Source organism: Trichomycterus rosablanca, chromosome 21 (genome assembly GCF_030014385.1).
Source record: "Trichomycterus rosablanca isolate fTriRos1 chromosome 21, fTriRos1.hap1, whole genome shotgun sequence".
Classification (NCBI taxonomy): Eukaryota; Metazoa; Chordata; class Actinopteri; order Siluriformes; family Trichomycteridae; genus Trichomycterus; species Trichomycterus rosablanca.
The window spans coordinates 17,644,597-17,663,025 of NC_086008.1; the positions used below are offsets into that span (position 1 = coordinate 17,644,597).

General features: G+C 43.1%; 1 protein-coding gene across 1 annotated transcript in view; it reads right to left on the bottom strand.

The window, feature by feature from the left end:
• dapk1 (death-associated protein kinase 1) overlaps window positions 1-18,429 on the bottom strand; it is a 191,159-nt gene that overhangs the window by 126,168 nt on the left and 46,562 nt on the right. The window contains exon 3 of the mRNA XM_063017857.1: window positions 2,435-2,656. Coding sequence (XP_062873927.1) covers window positions 2,435-2,656 — 222 coding nt within the window. The remainder of the gene's footprint in view (window positions 1-2,434; window positions 2,657-18,429) is intronic.

Below are 18,429 nucleotides of genomic sequence, written 5' to 3' on the forward strand. Positions count from 1 at the left end.
ACACACACACACACACACACACACACACACACACACACACACACACACACACCTGCCACCAGGTAAGAAACTGTGTGTGACCATGTCTCTCTCTCTCTCACTCTCACTCTCACACACACACACACACCTGCCACCAGGTAAGAAACTGTGTGTGACCATGTCTCTCTCTCTCTCACACACACACACCTGCCACCAGGTGAGGGACAGTGTGTGATCATGTCACACACACACACACCTGCCACCAGGTGAGGGACAGTGGCTGACCATGTCACACACACACACACACACACACACACACACACACACCTGCCACCAGGTAAGAAACAGTGTGTGACCATGTCTCTCTCTCTCACACACACACACACACACACACCTGCCACCAGGTGAGGGACAGTGTGTGATCATGTCACACACACACACACACATTTGCCACCAGGTGAGGGACAGTGGCTGACCATGTCACACACACACACACACACACACACACACACCTGCCACCAGGTAAGAAACAGTGTGTGACCATGTCTCTCTCTCTCACACACACACACACACACACACACACCTGCCACCAGGTGAGAGACAGTGGCTGACCATGTCACACACACACACCTGCCACCAGGTGAGGGACAGTGGCTGACCATGTCACACACACACCTGCCACCAGGTAAGAAACGGTGTGTGACAATGTCTCTCTCTCACACACACACACACACACACACACACACACACACACACACACACACACCTGCCACCAGGTAAGAAACAGTGTGTGACAATGTCTCTCTCTCACACACACACACACACACACACACACACACACACACACCTGCCACCAGGTAAGAAACAGTGAGTGACAATGTCTCTCTCTCACTCACTCTCACTCTCACACACACACACACACACACACACACACACACACACACACACACACACACACACACACACACACACCTGCCACCAGGTAAGAAACAGTGAGTGACAATGTCTCTCTCTCACACACACACACACCTGCCACCAGGTAAGAAACAGTGTGTGACCATGTCTCTCTCACACACACACACACACACACACACACACACACACACACACACACACACCTGCCACCAGGTAAGAAACTGTGTGTGACCATGTCTCTCTCTCTCTCTCTCTCACACACACACACACACACACACACACACACCTGCCACCAGGTGAGGGACAGTGTGTGATCATGTCACACACACACACACACACACACACCTGCCACCAGGTAAGAAACAGTGTGTGACCATGTCTCTCTCTCGCACACACACACACACACACACACACACACACACACACCAGCCACCAGGTGAGGGACAGTGGCTGATCATGTCACACACACACCTGCCACCAAGTAAGGGACAGTAGATGACCATGTCACAAACACACACACACCTGCCACCAGGTAAGAAACAGTGTGTGACCATGTCTCTCACTCACACACACACACACACCTGCCACCAGGTGAGGGACAGTGGATGACCATGTCACACACACACACCCACCCACACACACCCAACTCCCCTCAGACATAGTCAATTATGTCTGTATGTAGGGGAGCAACTGGCTGGGGATTCGAACCTTGCATCCCAATGGCAGTGGGCTAGCACTATTAACCATTTAACCATTTTCTTCTTTCTTTGGCTAATGTCATATTTCTGGGGTGGCCACGGCACTTTTCCTGCCGGATGCCCTTCCTGACGCAACCCTCTAATTTGTATCTGGCTCGAGACTGACATCGAGAGCTCACTGATAAGTGCACCTCCCATGCACATGCCTGGCCAGTTTCGGCCATCTCCCTGTTAACGCGTAAAGGAAATTGAACGTGACCTTTTCATGGCGTCACAAGAGGCTGCTCTGGTTAAAAGAGAACGTCTGCTAGCCGCTTTGTTGTGTGGCATTACTGCCTGCGTACAGTCGGTGTAACAGTGTAACTTCAGCTCAGTTAAGTGCTTTTACAAAGTGGATTTTCCGACACGCCTCGATAATGTGAACAGGTTCAAACACATTTAAATGATTTATCACTTGGACTAAGACTCGCTCATATCAGGTGTTCTTATGTTTCGCTGTCAAACGCATCAAAATGTGGAAACTCAACATTCCAGTGTATTAACAACATAATTATCCTGTCAAAAAACACCGCAAACGCTACAAGAGGTTCAGTCATGCAGAGTTGCAGTTTTGGGGCTCGTCCAAAGTGGCGAGTATTGAATGTAACTGAAGTTTTGTAGTAAACCAGCAATATTTTAAACGATGCAACACAACCACACAGCAACATGGATCCTGAAATCCTCGCACATGTCCAGTTCCAGACTGGATTGTGCAAGCAGCATCGGATTCATTATAGAGAACTGGAAACTGGGAAAAATGTAACGAAATCCAAAACAATCCAAAAGTCCAAAGAACTACTCACAGTTCGAGGATGAGAATAACCTCGTTCTTGTTTTCAAACACGTTGTGCAGAGTGATGACATTGGGATGCTGGATCTGCTTTAGGATGCCGACCTCTCTCTCGATGTCCTCCCTGGTAACCCCACGTCGACTGGACTTGCTTCGCCGCTTCTTGATGAACTTGGCGGCGTACTCGTGGCCTGTGCTTTTCTTGCGACATTTCTTGACCACGGCAAACTGACCACTGAAAAGGAACAAGCACAACAGTCATGTTATGTTTACGCACCCGTAGGGCTGTCGCGGTGAAAGAATTTCCCCTTGCGATATTCAGCCTGTCTCAATATCGCGGTATGCGGTAATATCGCCATTTTTTTTTTTTTGAAAATTACTTAATTTATCTGGATTTTAGAGCTATATAAACAAGCTTTATTGTTAGGCTACGATTCGGTATATTATTGCTTTATAATGACAAAGATGAGACGGCTTTAGGACAAATCAAATGCGTGTCTATTGTTAAATACAGAACAGAGCTAAGATGCGCGTCTTTTCTCTATTAAAAAAGGTTTAAATTAAGCTTCTAGCCTAGGCTAGATATACACTGTGAAACGAAAAAAAAGTGTTTAGGCTAAATATTGTAAATGCACATCTAATCAAAATATGGTAAAAAAAAAAAATAGAATAAATAATAAAGTCTGTAAGACCTTAAACCTGCGCTAACATGCGCGCTAGAAGAACCAACATGTTCATCTGATGTGGTTTGAGAGAGGATCTGAGTGGGGTAGCGATGTTCCCCTCGGCACTAACAGTCTCTCTGATGGTGTGTGCTCGTTACACAAATACACACGTGTACTGTACCTGCATGCGACTTTAGAGCGCAGAGGAAATCTAGCCCGGTTATCGCGCCACTATTAACTATCTATTTAGTAGGTATAATTAACATAACAATATATACTACATTTCAAGTTATTATTCGTTTCAATACATTTTTATTCAACGAAAAAATACATTTAAATCATTCCAGCAAGCCAGCAAGAGAATATTTGCAGGCTGCAATGCCATAATAACGTCATTAAGTGTTTTAGTTCACCAAGGCTGTTTGAATATAGTCTAAATTACAAGTATTTATTGAGTGTGAACTCAATTTAATCATTAATAAACTTGCCTATAATTCATGTTGCGATTGTTTACATTTTAAAACACAAAGCCTGACACTCAGCAGCAACGCATGCGAACAGGTTGCGGGAAAATGTCGCTCTTAGCTCATTTTCATTATAAACTTATTTAACATTTATTACGCCCGAATGTAAGCGTATAGAACAAGATGGACCCTGCAACAATAAAAAAAAAAAAAAAGAGAACAAAGAAAGAAAAAACGTGAACACCGCGGTGTTGCGGTTGCTTGGCATGCCCTGCGGTTGGCTGGTCTATACCGCGATATTTCAAAAATTTTTTTAGTGATGTTTAATTATACAGCTTGAATTATAATAATAATTTTAATCCTGTAAAACACTCCGTACTTCTTTGGCTGAGACCAAGTAAAACCTTGAGGACAGAGTTGTTTGTTTATTGGTTTAATGCCATGTCAACACATTGGTGGCATTCAAGGCAGGATCGTTTGGTACTTGGCGAGTGTCACATAATGGAGCAGCTTCTCCTCTTACTAAATGAGAGTGTGTTAAAAAGGGAATGTCAGATTTGGCACCTGGTGTAGGCTAACTAATCACTGCCCTTGAGGACACAGAGTTTATAAACATCTGAGCATCACATTTCATCCTTGGGTACTTTATAAACCTGTGTGCATACTCTTAGAATTAACCTGTCTGACTGCCAGCAGGTAAAGCATTCCACAGTCCAACAGTGCTGTGATTTACACCAATCCAACACATAGCATTAAGCACTGAGATCCAAGACTCGTTCATGAAATTCTGGTTGTTTGTTTGTTTGTTTATTAGGATTTTAACGTCATGTTTTACACTTCGGTTACTCATTACACAAGGTTCATCAGTCCGGAAACCGGAGACCCACGCGGACACGGGGAGAACATGCAGACTCCACACAGAAAGGACCCGGACCGCCCCGCCTGGGGATCGAACCCAGGACCTTCTTGCCGTGAGGTGACAGTGCTACCCACTCAGCCACCGTGCCGCCTGTTCATGGAATTCAAGCATAAAAAGGTGTGTGTATATATATTCTGTAACAATTCTTAATGACAGTTGCTCCCTTGGTTAATTAAGCAATAGAACACGAGAGGAAATGTGTTATCGCGAATAACATCACGGCTGTGATTCGGTCGCCGTAGATCATCACAGCCATGATGTTATTCGCGATAACACACGACCTCAAGTGTTCTATTGCTTTTATACAACAGTTTTTACAAAATAAAGAAAGAAAATAAATCAGAGAAGCCCTGAATTTCAGATTGAATATGCTTTAATATTGACAATACCTTCCGCCAAAAAGTAGTTCCACAACGAATGAGTTGCTGCTATGCAACGGTGAAAATTCCCTACCCTGCCTTAACACAGTAGGCTAAAAAAGGCATATAGTTTAACACTACAAAGCAGACATCCCAAGTTGCAAACGCTCATTTCAGGGAGGTAAGAAGAACAAGAAGAAGAAGGCAAGAACCTCCGAAGGGAAAAAAAAGAAATAAAAAACCTCTTGCACACACCAAAGGATTATGGGTGATAACAGAACTTTTAGGAGCTGCTAACTGGGCTATTAAGCTAAATGTTTGCGTCACAAACACATTAATGTGTACTACATAGTGCACCAGATAGTGTGAAAGATAATAGATTTATGTTCCCTACATAGTGCACTAGATTGTATATTAGAAAATAATTTATGTTCCTTACTTAGTGCACTAGATAGTGTACTAGATAATAGACTTATGTTTCTTACATAATGCTTTAGGCAGCGTATTAGTTAACGGATTTAGGTTCCCTACATAGTGCACTAAATTGTATATCAGATAACGGATTTATGTTCCCTACATAGTGCACTAGATAGTATTTTAGATATGAATTTATGTTCCCTACGTAGTGCACTAGATAGTGAATTAGACAATTGGTTTATGTTCCCTACACAGTGCACTAGATTGTATATCAGATCACGGATTTATGTTCCCTACATAGTGCACTAGATAGTGAATTAGACAATTGATTTATGTTCCCTACACAGTGCACTAGATTGTAGTGAACATGAATGCATTATCTGATATACAATCTAGTGCACTGTGTAGGGAACATAAATCAATTGTCTAATTCACTATCTAGTGCACTATGTAGGGAACATAAATCCGTGATCTGATACACAATCTAGTGCACTGTGTAGGGAACATAAATTCATATCTAAAATACTATCTAGTGCACTATGTAGGGAACATAAATTCATATCTAAAATACTATCTAGTGCACTATGTAGTGAACATGAATGCATTATCTGATATACATAGTGCACTAGATAGTATTTTAGATATGAATTTATGTTCCCTACATAGTGCACTAGATAGTATTTTAGATATGAATTTATGTTCCCTACATAGTGCACTAGATAGTGAATTAGACAATTGGTTTATGTTCCCTACACAGTGCACTAGATTGTGCATCAGATCACGGATTTATGTTCCCTACATAGTGCACTAGATAGTATTTTAGATATGAATTTATGTTCCCTACATAGTACACTAGATAGTGAATTAGACAATTGGTTTATTTTCCCTACACAGTGCACTAGATTGTGTATCAGATCACGGATTTACGTTCCCTACATAGTGCACTACACAATTTATTAGACAATTGACTTATGTTCTACACAGTGCGCTAGATTGTATATCAGATAACGCATTCATGTTCACTACATAGTGCACTAGATTGTGTATCAGATCACGGATTTACGTTCCCTACATAGTGCACTACACAATATATTAGACAATTGACTTATGTTCTACACAGTGCGCTAGATTGTATATCAGATAACGCATTCATGTTCACTACATAGTGCACTAGAAAGTGAATTAGACAATTGGTTTATGTTCCCTACACAGTGCACTAGATTGTATATCAGATAACGCATTCATGTTCACTACGTAGTGCACTAGACAATATATTAGACAATTGATTTATGTTCCCTACACAGTGCACTAGAGAACGCATTCATGTTCACTACATAGTGCACTAGACAATATATTAGACAAATGATTTATGTTCCCTACACAGTGCGCTAGATTGTATATCAGATAACGGAGTTAAAACGCGATCGGGAAAAAAGTCGCCTGCGTGCGCGTTTGTGTGCATGAAGCTCGTCGTTACCGGCAACGCGTCAGCGGAGTAATACAGTTGTGGTGTGAAAAGGCCGTGCTGTTATCACGAATATCGGCACGGTTAGAACGCTTCTCAACCAATCAGATTGTAAGGTCGGAACTAACTGTTGTATAATACTTATTTAACAGACCAGACAGCACACGGACTGTTAACATGCAACATGTCATACATGTCATCTTGTATAATTATGTGTATTATTATGTGTATCACCAAAACAAATTCCTCGTATGTGTGGCGAAATAAAGTGATTCTGATTCTTAGCCAATTTTGATTGGGAATCCCAAACATGGATCAATAAGCAAATTAAGACGGGTTTGTAATATCACTCTACGATTGGGTTAAACTAGAGGCAGTTGGAGCGAAGATACAGTAACTCCAGTCTCAAAAGTGCTTGAAATATCCGAGCTGTGTTCATTTCACACCTCTACACCACGTTCTCACACCATAGTACTCGACGTTCCTATTCTACCAAAATTCACAGCTCCAGTGAGTCACAACACAAGCTCTGAACCACGTCCAAGATGTAGCGGCTCTGCCAGAAATTCACAGGAACTCTGTCGAGAGGACGGCGCGTATAAACCGGGCCTGCTGTTAGTCTCCAACCCAGTAAAAAGTCTCGCTTTTATTTGGTACCGTGTTTAAAGATCAGCCTGCATATCGGTCCAACACATCGCTGTTTATATCTTTTTTTTCCTAGTGATGCTCTTTTGATGGATTTCGGATATACCGGCTGATAGTGATTGATATGTTTTCTCCTCTCAAATCTCCGTCTGTAGATTCGTGGCTCTTCCGGTAATGTGTTCGTGTCCGCTGCAACCGGAGCTGGATCTCGAGTACATGGTATCGAATCCAGCTCTGCCTTACCGGCTTGAGACTAATGCCTGGGTCACACTACACGATTTTCGCTCGGCGACTGGTCGGCGCTAGATTTGCCGGCTCGGGGCCAACTCGGCGTCCAGATCGAGATTTCTAGCACGTCAGATATCTGATCTCAGTTGCCCGACTGGCAATGAGTGCGGTGTCGAACAGCCAATGAGAACGCAAGATACGGTGCGAGGGGAAACGCAGGGGAGGAGTGTAAATAGGTGGGACAGGGGGATAATATAGTTTATATCAGAATACATCGGCGCACACACACGTTTTACAGTATTTATGACTTGATCGTCCTCTACAAAACATAACACCAACACTGCATTGCAAAAATATTAATTAACCTCCAACTCACAATAGAAATTCCCATACTGTTCGTGTTGCCAAATCCACTCAGATTCATTTATTTTTTTCTCTTTGATTTTACGCTGCACATAAGCGCACAAACTTTGATCGCTCGCTACTTGTTGACGTGCATTTTTGGACGTGGTATCATTAAACCCCTCGTCACTTCTCACGTGTGTTTTTGGAAAAAAAAATAAAATAAAAAAAAATTGTTTGGGAGATCAGAGAAGCTCGCCTGCGATTCCAGTTGGTGATAGATGGTGTAGTGTGAAACCCCCCTATCACCGATCAGTCGTGTAGTGTGAAATACACGCCGACTTAAAGACTCCCGAGTGCGAAAGATTCAGTCGTGTAGCGTGAACTGTACAGCGACCCGACAAATCAGAAAGTCGTGTAGTGTGAACTTGGCATAAGTGGCAATATGAACAACGATTGGCCTGTCGTTCAGTCGGGGGGTGGGACAAAAAGCCGGACGTGGGTCTCTCCCTGTCAGAATGGTGCGAATGGTTACGACCTCTGCTGGCTGATTAGAGGCGCCTACACGGAGATGAGGAAGGAGTGCGTCTCTCCGCATGCAACGCTAGGTGGCGCGACACTCGTCAATGTGTAGGTGGGCCAGATGCATACGGCTTGCTGCTCATATGTCGGAGGGGATGTGGGTTAGCTTCGATCTCCTCGGTCAGGGCGGGGTTCGGCATAGGCAGAGAGGAAGCACGATGCAAATCGGACAATTGGACGCGCTAAAGGGGGAGGAAAAGGGGAGAGAAAAAAAAGTTGTGTGTTTGTGTGTCTGTTTGGCTTTACTGGCTTCACCTTTGCGTCTCCTTGTCCTGTACATCTGTGTTAAACAGCTGTATAAAAGACCCGAGACGTCTCTCTGTGAAAGCGACAACTGCCACTGGAGGAGAAAGACTGTAGAACAATGTGAGACAGGAAGATGGTGCCTGCATTTTTCTCATGTTAATGACCTCTATTCATCAGGGCTTCACTGTCCGTCAGCGTGGCCCCAAAAGGGACGACAGCAGATACAGACAGAACATTTGCATTTCATTTTGGCTTCTGCCAGAGTGGATGATACTGAAAATCACTGCAGGAGGTTCTTTACAGCTACAGAAGTTATATGACTGAATAATTCACACACTATCAGACATTATTCGACCACAGACTCAATGTATTGTTGTTCTTTTTTATCATGTAGCCGTATTTTTTATCTATCTAGTATCAATTCAGTCTCGTGACGGACTTGCCACCTGTCCTCCGACAACTGCGCGGTCCTAGCGGACCCCTTCTTTTCGCCCATGCACACAGCCTTACACAGCGTTTGAAGACCCCACCCACATAGTCCGATCATCCCACCCCCTAGTAGCCGTAGACACGGTAGCCAATCAGTGTCTGCTGCAGGCACTGTTAACCATGCCCGCCAGACGGAGTTCAGAATCTCGGCGCTGGTGCGCTGCCGGCTTTTCCCACTGCGCCACCTGGGCGCCATCAGTTCAATTCTAATTCGTCCAAATATTCTCTAGGCCATCCAGTAAGGGTTGGTCTCAGTTGATTCGGGTTCTTCCTTGTAATATTTTGGAAGATTTTCAATGTCAATGTCTTTCAATGCCCTGGGTTAAAAAACCTGAACTCAATACATAGAATAGGTGCCCCCCCCAAAGGCCTGTTTGGCTGTCAGGGTTATAGCTTAATAAATGCACCGAGAAGAACCCGACAATCCCTCATGACCTTCCCAGTGTGGCTTTTGGCAGGAGCGCATGGCTAAATGCTTTGACAGTGACCTTCCCTAGCTGTGCCAGTTTCCATGGCTGTAATAGGGTGGAAGGAAAAAGGAGGTATGGCTTCCTCGGTCCACTCCATACCGCTTGTTATTGCCAACTCCTGCAGGACACCGTGAATCCCTAACAGCATCTCCAACAGCCCGGCAACGTCCTGACAAAGACGCGGCCGCTGTGAATCAGCCGTTGGCGAGGCAGAGCCCGGTTAAGGGTAGAGCAGGTCTGATTTGAATAAGGACATGGCGTAAACGGTTTACGACGTCAATTTGGCGGAGATCTTGTGCTTCGAAGATTTGGAGCGTCATGGTGATGAAGTGCCTTGTTAAACGTGATGGATGTTTGAAGGCTTGTCTCTGAAAGTGCTCTTCAGGCTGAGCACTATGGGAGTTTTGTACAACCAACAAAAGCTAAGACTGAGAGGCTACAAATCCGCTCAATAGGAATCCTGTTGTCAGACGTGGCCTTCTCTCTGATGGTCCAGAACACAGACAGAATCTCACCCTTATATACTGATCAGCCATAACATTAAAACCACCTCCTTGTTTCTACACTCACTGTCCATTTTATTAGCTCCACTTACCACATTACTGACTGTAGTCCATCTGTTTCTCTGCATACCTTTTTAGCCTGCTTTCACTCTGTTCTTCAATGGTCAGGACCCCCACAGGACCACCACAGAGTAGGTATTATTTTGGCGGTGGATCATTCTTAGCACTGCAGTGACACTGACATGGTGGTGGTGTGTTAGTGTGAGTTGTGCTGGTATGAGCGGATCAGACACAGCAGCGTCGCTGGAGTTTTTAAATACTGTGTCCACTCACTGTCCACTCTATTAGACACTCCTACCTAGTTGGTCCACCTTGTAGATGTAAAGTCAGAGACGATCGCTCATCTATTGCTGCTGTTTTAATTGGTCATCTTCTAGACCCTCATTAGTGCCCACGGGGTGCTGTTGTCTGGATATTTTTGGTTGGTGGACTATTCTCATTCCAGCAGTGACAGTGATGTGTTTAAAAACTCCAGCAGCATTGCTGTGTCTTATCCACTCATACCAGCACAACACACACATTAGTGCAGTGCTGAGAATGATACACCACCCAAATAATACCTGCTCCGTGGTGGTCCTGTGGGGGACCTGACCATTGAACAATAGCGGCTAACAAAGCATGCACAGAAACAGATGGACTACAGTCAGTAATTGTAGAACTACAAAGTGCTCCTATATGGTAAGTGGAGCTGATAAAATGGACAGTGAGTGTAGAAACAAGGAGGTGGTTTTAATGTTATGGCTGATCGATGTCATATCATATAAACTAGGTTTTTAATTGCTGTGTTGTTAATTATACCATCCATATTTCAGCCACCTGAACTAAAACGAATAGTTCTTATTTAAAACAGGGAAAGACTTCCCAAACTGTTGCCACAAATTTATTTTTGTTACGTGCTAGCAATGGGTGTGGCTGAAAACCATGGCTCCGCGATGGATCAACATCCTGTTCGGGGTGTGTTACTGAATCGCGCCCAGTGACTGGACCGACCGCAACCCTGACCAAGATAAAGCGGATGAAATGAAACTGATTACCATGTCAGCTTTGGAAGATCAGATGATCTGGAAAAGCCTTTGTCTGGACCACAAACCTATATACTGCTGTAATTAACACATTTCTGTCTGCACGCCATGACCAGCAAAACCGTGAGCTGAGAACAAAGCTCAGCACGTTACACACAGGAAAGCTAGAGCGTTTAAACTGCAATCAAAAAGTGATGTAATCCTTTAATAGGCTCACAGATTTAATGCAGCCTTGTGATGGAACAAAATCAGTCCAGGAGGCACAGGTTTTTTAGCATGTAAACACTACACCGTGCTCACAGTATGTGTTTATTCCCAAATCCTATGTAAACCTAGCTAAGTTGCTAACGTTAACTCATTCATTACAATCTTACGCAAGAGTTTGGACACTCCTAGTTCAAGTGCATTCATTCACTCATTCATTCATTCATTGTCTGTTATAAAACGGATAGTTCCGGTCCTAAAATCTGATTGGCTGAGCCACGTTCGAAGCCGCTGTAAAATCCCCAATATACACACACACCTGTGACCACCTCACATCATTCCATATTAATACGCCACTGAAAAGAAAAAGTACAAACTTGGCTGAACACTATTAAGTCATGTACTATACATGGAAATGTCCAGATTAATATAAACAAGTAATCCTAAACGACTTGAGCCTCCACTCAGGACTAAAGGAAGACGAGCATCAAGGCTCTTCTCTGTTCTAGCACCCAAGTGGTCTGTCCGAACATCTGAGTCTCTTGCAGTCTTTAAAAAACGATTAAAAACCCACCTTTTTACTAAGCACTTAAGCTGAATTGTACTTATTTACTAACATTTTTCTTCCATTTCCAAAAAAAAAAAAAAAAAAAAAAAAAAAAAAAAAAAAAAAAAAAAACCACACTTTGGTTCTAACAGGTTTCAGCAGATTTGTGTTCTTCGACCGACTGTTGTTTACTAAAACTTGAGAAATGAAATGTTAGCCGCTCAGGTGGCGCAGCGGTAAAAAGAAACGCGCTGCAACCAGGGCTGGATTCTGAGAAGCGTCGTATCGAATCCAGCCTTGCTTTACCGGTTCGAAGCTGAGTGGCTATATGAGCAACGATTGGCCGGTTGCTCATGTGGGGGGTGGGACAAAGAACCGGATGTGGGTCTCTCTCTGTCAGAATGCGATTGCGTTCTCTGCCGGCTGATTGGAGGCGCTTACACAGAGATGGGAGGGGGTGCCCTTAGGGTGTGTCTCTCCGCATGCAACGCTGGGTGGCGCCAAACTCGTCAATGTGTGGGTGGCAAAGATGCATCTGGCTGCTGCTCGTGTTTCGGAGGGGATACGGGTTAGCTTCAATCACCTCCGTCAGGGCAGGGTTCGGCATAGACAGAGAGGAAGCACGATTGGATGCGCTAAAAGGGGAGAAAAAGGGGTAAAAATTATGGAAGCACTTCTGTAAGTCGCTCTGGATAAGAGCGCCTGCTAAATGCAGAAAATGTAAATCTAAAATTTAACATCAGAAAATACGGCAAAATGTGACACACGCCAGTGAACACACAGGTAAATTTTGAGTATGGGGGGTCTAATTCTGCACGATGGCTCATCAAAGGAAAACAAAGCTGTTAAACCTACCATAATAAGGGTGTACAGGTGATGAGTAGAACTAAGGAGAAGATCTGCAAGCAGCTGGGAAGACTAGCTGGCAGTGTTTCAAATGAGAGCGATTCTCTGCGGAGGTGGCCCGGCTCAGTGCGTCCTCTCTGAAGGCTTGAGTGCCTTCGGTGACTAATGCTTAGTACAAACTGTACGACTGCTCAGCCCAATTTTAGTCCTTGAGAACTTTAAGATGTGAGAAAGCAGGTATGATCAGGCATTAAGACCTGAGCGACTTTGATAAGGTACAAAGCATAATGGCATGATGACTGGACTGAGCTATCTGCAAAAAGGAGAAGGGGTGCTCAGAGGCAGCTGTGGAAGGTTGTGGGTTTGAATCCCAAATCTGACATGCAGTCACAGCAGATGGCAGAGAGTGGTCAGAGGAGGTATGAGCTACAAACCAAGAGATTGTTGGTCAGACAAGACTCAGTGATGCCAGAGGACATCAGAGCACTTATTTCGTTAATATAAACGTCAGGACCGCCACAGCACCACCACAGAGCAGGTATTATTTAAGTGATGGATGATTCTCAGCACTGCAGTGACACTGACGTGGTGTTGTGGTGTTAGTGTGTGTTGTGCTGGTATGAGTGGATCAGACACAGCAGCGCTGCTGGAGTTTTAAACACCGTGTCCACTCACTGTCCACTCTATTAGACACTCCTACCTAGTTGTCCACCTTGTAGATGTAAAGTCAGAGACGATCGCTCATCTATTGCTGCTGTTTGAGTCGGTAATCTTCTAGACCTTCATCAGTAGTCACAGGACGCTGCCTATGGGGCACTGTTGGCTGGATAGTTTTGGTTGGTGGAATATTCCCAGTCCAGCAGTGACAGTGAGGTGTTTAACCCTCCTGTTATGTTCGTTTCTCGTCAATTTGACCCAGGGCATGTTTAATTATCCAAAAGTGTCAGAAACTAAGAAAGAAAATAAGTTAAATCAAATTTTATACCAAAAAAAACTTTTAACTATATCTTTTTAGATTTTGAAACATTACGAGAGGTCAATTTGACCCATAAACATAACAGGAGGGTTAAAAACTCCAGCAGCGCTGCTGTGTCTGATCCACTCATACCAGCACAACACACACTAACACACCACCACCATGTCAGTGTCACTGCAGTGCTGAGAATGACCCACCACCTAAATAATACCTGCTCTGTAGTGGTCCTGGGAGAGTCCTGACCATTAAGGGACAGCATAAAAGGGGGCTAACAAAGCATGCAGAGACATAGATGGACTACAGTCAGTAATTGTAGAACTACAAAGTGCTTCTATATGGTAAGTGGAGCTGATAAAATGGACAGTGTGTGTAGAAACAAGGAGGTGGTTTTATTGTTATGTTATGGCTGATCGGTGCATAGATCTAGTTTGAACTTCCTATAGCCGACGTTGGGTCTTTGAAAATGAACACATATTTGATTCATCCACCTCAAAAGTGCAAAGGTCAGTAAAAGGTGACTATGAATGATTCTGATTCAGTTGTAGATGCAGATCCAGCTGAAGCAGACCAAGTTAAGGAATCATCAGACAATAAGGTTCGCCATCCTCACTGAAATGTAAGAATAATATCATAAACAGTTTCAAGGGGGTCCCAGAATTTTTTTTGGAACATTGGGAGGTTTAAGAGGAAAAAAGGTTGAGAACTGCTGCACATATAGACTGTTTGCAAGCAATACACATTAGGGCTGAACGATATTGGAATTTTTTTTTTTCCTGCGATATATATTGCGATATTAAAAAAATGCAGAAATTTTCACCACATTATTAATAATATTAATAATGCATGTATCTTACCCTAAATAAGGGGCTCATCTGTGAAAAAGGGTGGTGCCTACAAGAGATACAAAAGATTATGACAAGCTACATCTTTGTACTCGGTTGAAACTGAGCATTAAACTAAGAAAGCTTCAATATCACATGAGGGAATTAACAGGATTGACAAAATGGGTCATTTAATATTTTATTTCACAATCAAAACCTCTTCAAGTAGTAAACATTATTAAAAAAAAACTATACAAACAAAAGAGCAGCTATACACCTGTTCCAAATCCGAGATGCCTTAGTTACTAAGCTCATTACTGAGGCATCTAGCCGCTCAGGTGGCGCAGCGGTAAAAAGAAATGCGCTGCAACCAGGGCTGGATTCTGAGAACGTGGTATCGAATCCAGCCTTGCTTTACCGGTTCGAAGCTGAGTGGCTATATGAGCAACGATTGGCCGGTTGCTCATGTGGGGGGTGGGACAAAGAACCGGATGTGGGTCTCTGTCTGTCAGAATGCGATTGCGTTCTCTGCCGGCTGATTGGAGGCGCTTACACAGAGATGGGAGAGGGTGCCCTTAGGGTGTGTCTCTCCGCATGCAACGCTAGGTGGCGCCAAACTCGTCAATGTGTGGGTGGCAAAGATGCATCTGGCTGCTGCTCGTGTTTCGGAGGGGATACGGGTTAGCTTCAATCACCTCCGTCAGGGCAGGGCTCGGCATAGACAGAGAGGAAGCACGATGCTAATTGAACAATTGGATGCGCTAAAAGGGGAGAAAAAGGAGTAAAAATGTATTTAAAAAAAATAAAATAAAAATTACTGAGGCATCTTAATATTTCAATGTTATTTTGACTCAAGAACGAGTGAGAATCGGAAGCGTCCTTAGTGACGAAGGCAATCCCAGAATTCATAGCGGCATATTTTCTCTCACAGAAAAATAAACATGGCTGACGGTGCGGACAAAGTTATTTTCAAACGTAAATAAATAATTATTGATTTTTAACGAGTGTTTTTATTTGCAAGTTTGGGCTTGTCAGCAAATGTAACCGTTTTCTGTACACGAATCGAGATGTTATATTGACATGTTAGCGCCGTCCCACCTCATTCCATTGGTTTTAATGGCAAGATGCTAAATGCTAAACGCTGAAACCCGATGGAATCGCTAAGTAGCGCGTTCGAATAACCTGCCTCATAAGTCAATGACATTACAATCCTCTCTACTGAGGCAGCTGCATATGTAGGTAGTAAGACAGCGAGGCAGCTCACTAGGTTTTCGAACACACTGGTAGATACGTCATGGAAAATGAGAACGCTGTGAATTTCCGTTTTGTGTCAAGCAGCAAAAAAAGTTGTAGCATGACGTATTTGATTTCATTTGCATTAAGTGACATCGCACGTCCTGCGATGTGACTATTGCGCATGCACACATCGCGATGACGGTGCTGAACCGATATATCGTGCAGCCCTAATACACATGTGTGCAATGTGAAGAGTACTGCAGTTTTGCGATTTCGAAAGTCCTGTAATCTAAACAACCCTAACCAAATCATGACTTGATAAATCTCTCAGTTTGTTTACAGGCTTTACAACACAGAACACCACCAGCTGATTCACATTCGTCTGAGTTACACAAGAACAAAACCCCTCCTGCTAATGATACCCGTGGGATCCCCGGCGGAGTCGGTGGAGTTAAAGTCCTGATTAAATGCTAACATGTGAAACATATGATAAATCATTTCATGAGCTGGAAAAGATTTTTGTTTCTTATTTAGCAGGTCTGAAGCAGGAGGTTGATTCTTACCAGTGAACTATGTTCTGCTTTGTTACGTTTAGGGAACGGAGCTTCTACCTTCTGAAACTTTGAAAGGGAAACCAGAGCTGGTGTGTGGGGGAGGGCTGGGTGGAAGCATGTCAACAGTCTGTCTCTTTTCCTTTTCAGTGTACTTAGCTGTAACTACTGAGGAAGTGTGTTGAACCCAGTGCACTAAAACACAGCATAGTAGGAATCAGTACAAGTAAATGAAGAATGGTTTATTAGGGGAAAAATGGTGTTTTAATTTGCACATATTAAAATTATTGTGATTCAGGAGCTAAAAATTCGACAGATTTGCAACCAAGATTAAAATCAATTAAAGTAATTAAAATTAACCACTGAGTAGTTGGTTTCTGGCAGATTAAAAAAGATAAATGATAAATGTAACATTTATGAAGGTTAATACACAGTCGAGTCACATTCTTATAACCATCTACTTTCAACAACGGCAGCACGTTACTTATGACCTGTAATAACTGACTTTCCCTTTAGGAATAATAGTGATCCATCATTCTACTTATCCATCCACCTACCTACCTATCCATCCATCCATCCATCTACCTACCTACGGTATCTATCTATCCATCCATCCATCTACCTATCTACTGTATCTATCTATCCATCCATCCATCCAGCCATCTACCTACCTATCCATCCATCCATCCATCTATCCATTCATCTACCTATCTATCTATCCATCTATCCATCCATCTACCTACCTATCTATCCATCCATCCATCCATCCACCTATCTATCCATCCATCCATCCATCCATCCATCCATCCATCCATCCATCTACCTATCCATCCATCCACCTATCTACTGTATACATCCATCCATCCATCCATCCACCTATCTACTGTATACATCCATCCATCTGTCTATCTATCTATATATATCCATCCATCTACCTATCCATCAATCCATCCATCAATCCATCCACCTATCCATCCATCCATCCGTCTGTCTGTCTGTCTGTCTATCCATCCACCTATCTATCCATCCATCTACCTACCTATCCATTCATCCATCCATCCATCCATCCATCTATCTATACATCCATCCATCCATCCATCCATCTACCTATACATCCATCCATCCATCCATCCATCCATCTACCTATCTATACACCCATCCATCCATCCATCCATCTACCTATCTATACATTCATCCATCCATCTACCTATCTATACATCCATCCATCCATCTACCTATCTATACATCCATCCATCCATCCATCCATCTATCCATCTATCTGTCTGTCTATCTACCTATATATCCATCCATCTACCTATCCATCAATCCATCCATCTACCTATCTATCGATCCATCAATCCATCCATCTACCTATCTATCTATCCATCCATCCATAGATAGGTTACCCACCTATCTATTTGTTTGCATTCAATTCATTAACATAAATGTGTTTTGGCTCATAAATTTTCTACATAAAGTTTAGTACTTATTTGATTAATATAACTACCTTAAATTAGTGCCATTAATGTTTATATCAATTAATCAACATCCACAAGAACAGTGCCTCTCAACCAGATGCCCACGGGCCAGGTAGATGGATGGATAGATAGACAGATAGATAGACAGATGATACAGACAGACAGACAGACAGACGATGATAGATAGATAGATAGATAGATAGATAGATAGATAGATAGATAGATAGATAGATAGATAGATAGATCTAGCCCCACTGTGATTTATTATTTAATTACTATTATTTTACTCTGCCATTTTTTTGGCTCACGACTCACCCAAGGGTCGCATCCCAGGCTGTAGGTGAACGTAACGCAGAGTGGAGACTAGTTTCCTTTAGAACTCAATTATGATACCAAAACTGAGAACTGTAGTCACCAACACTGACAGTATCAGCTGTCTGGCGTCCCATTTCCACTGAATGATGATGAACTGA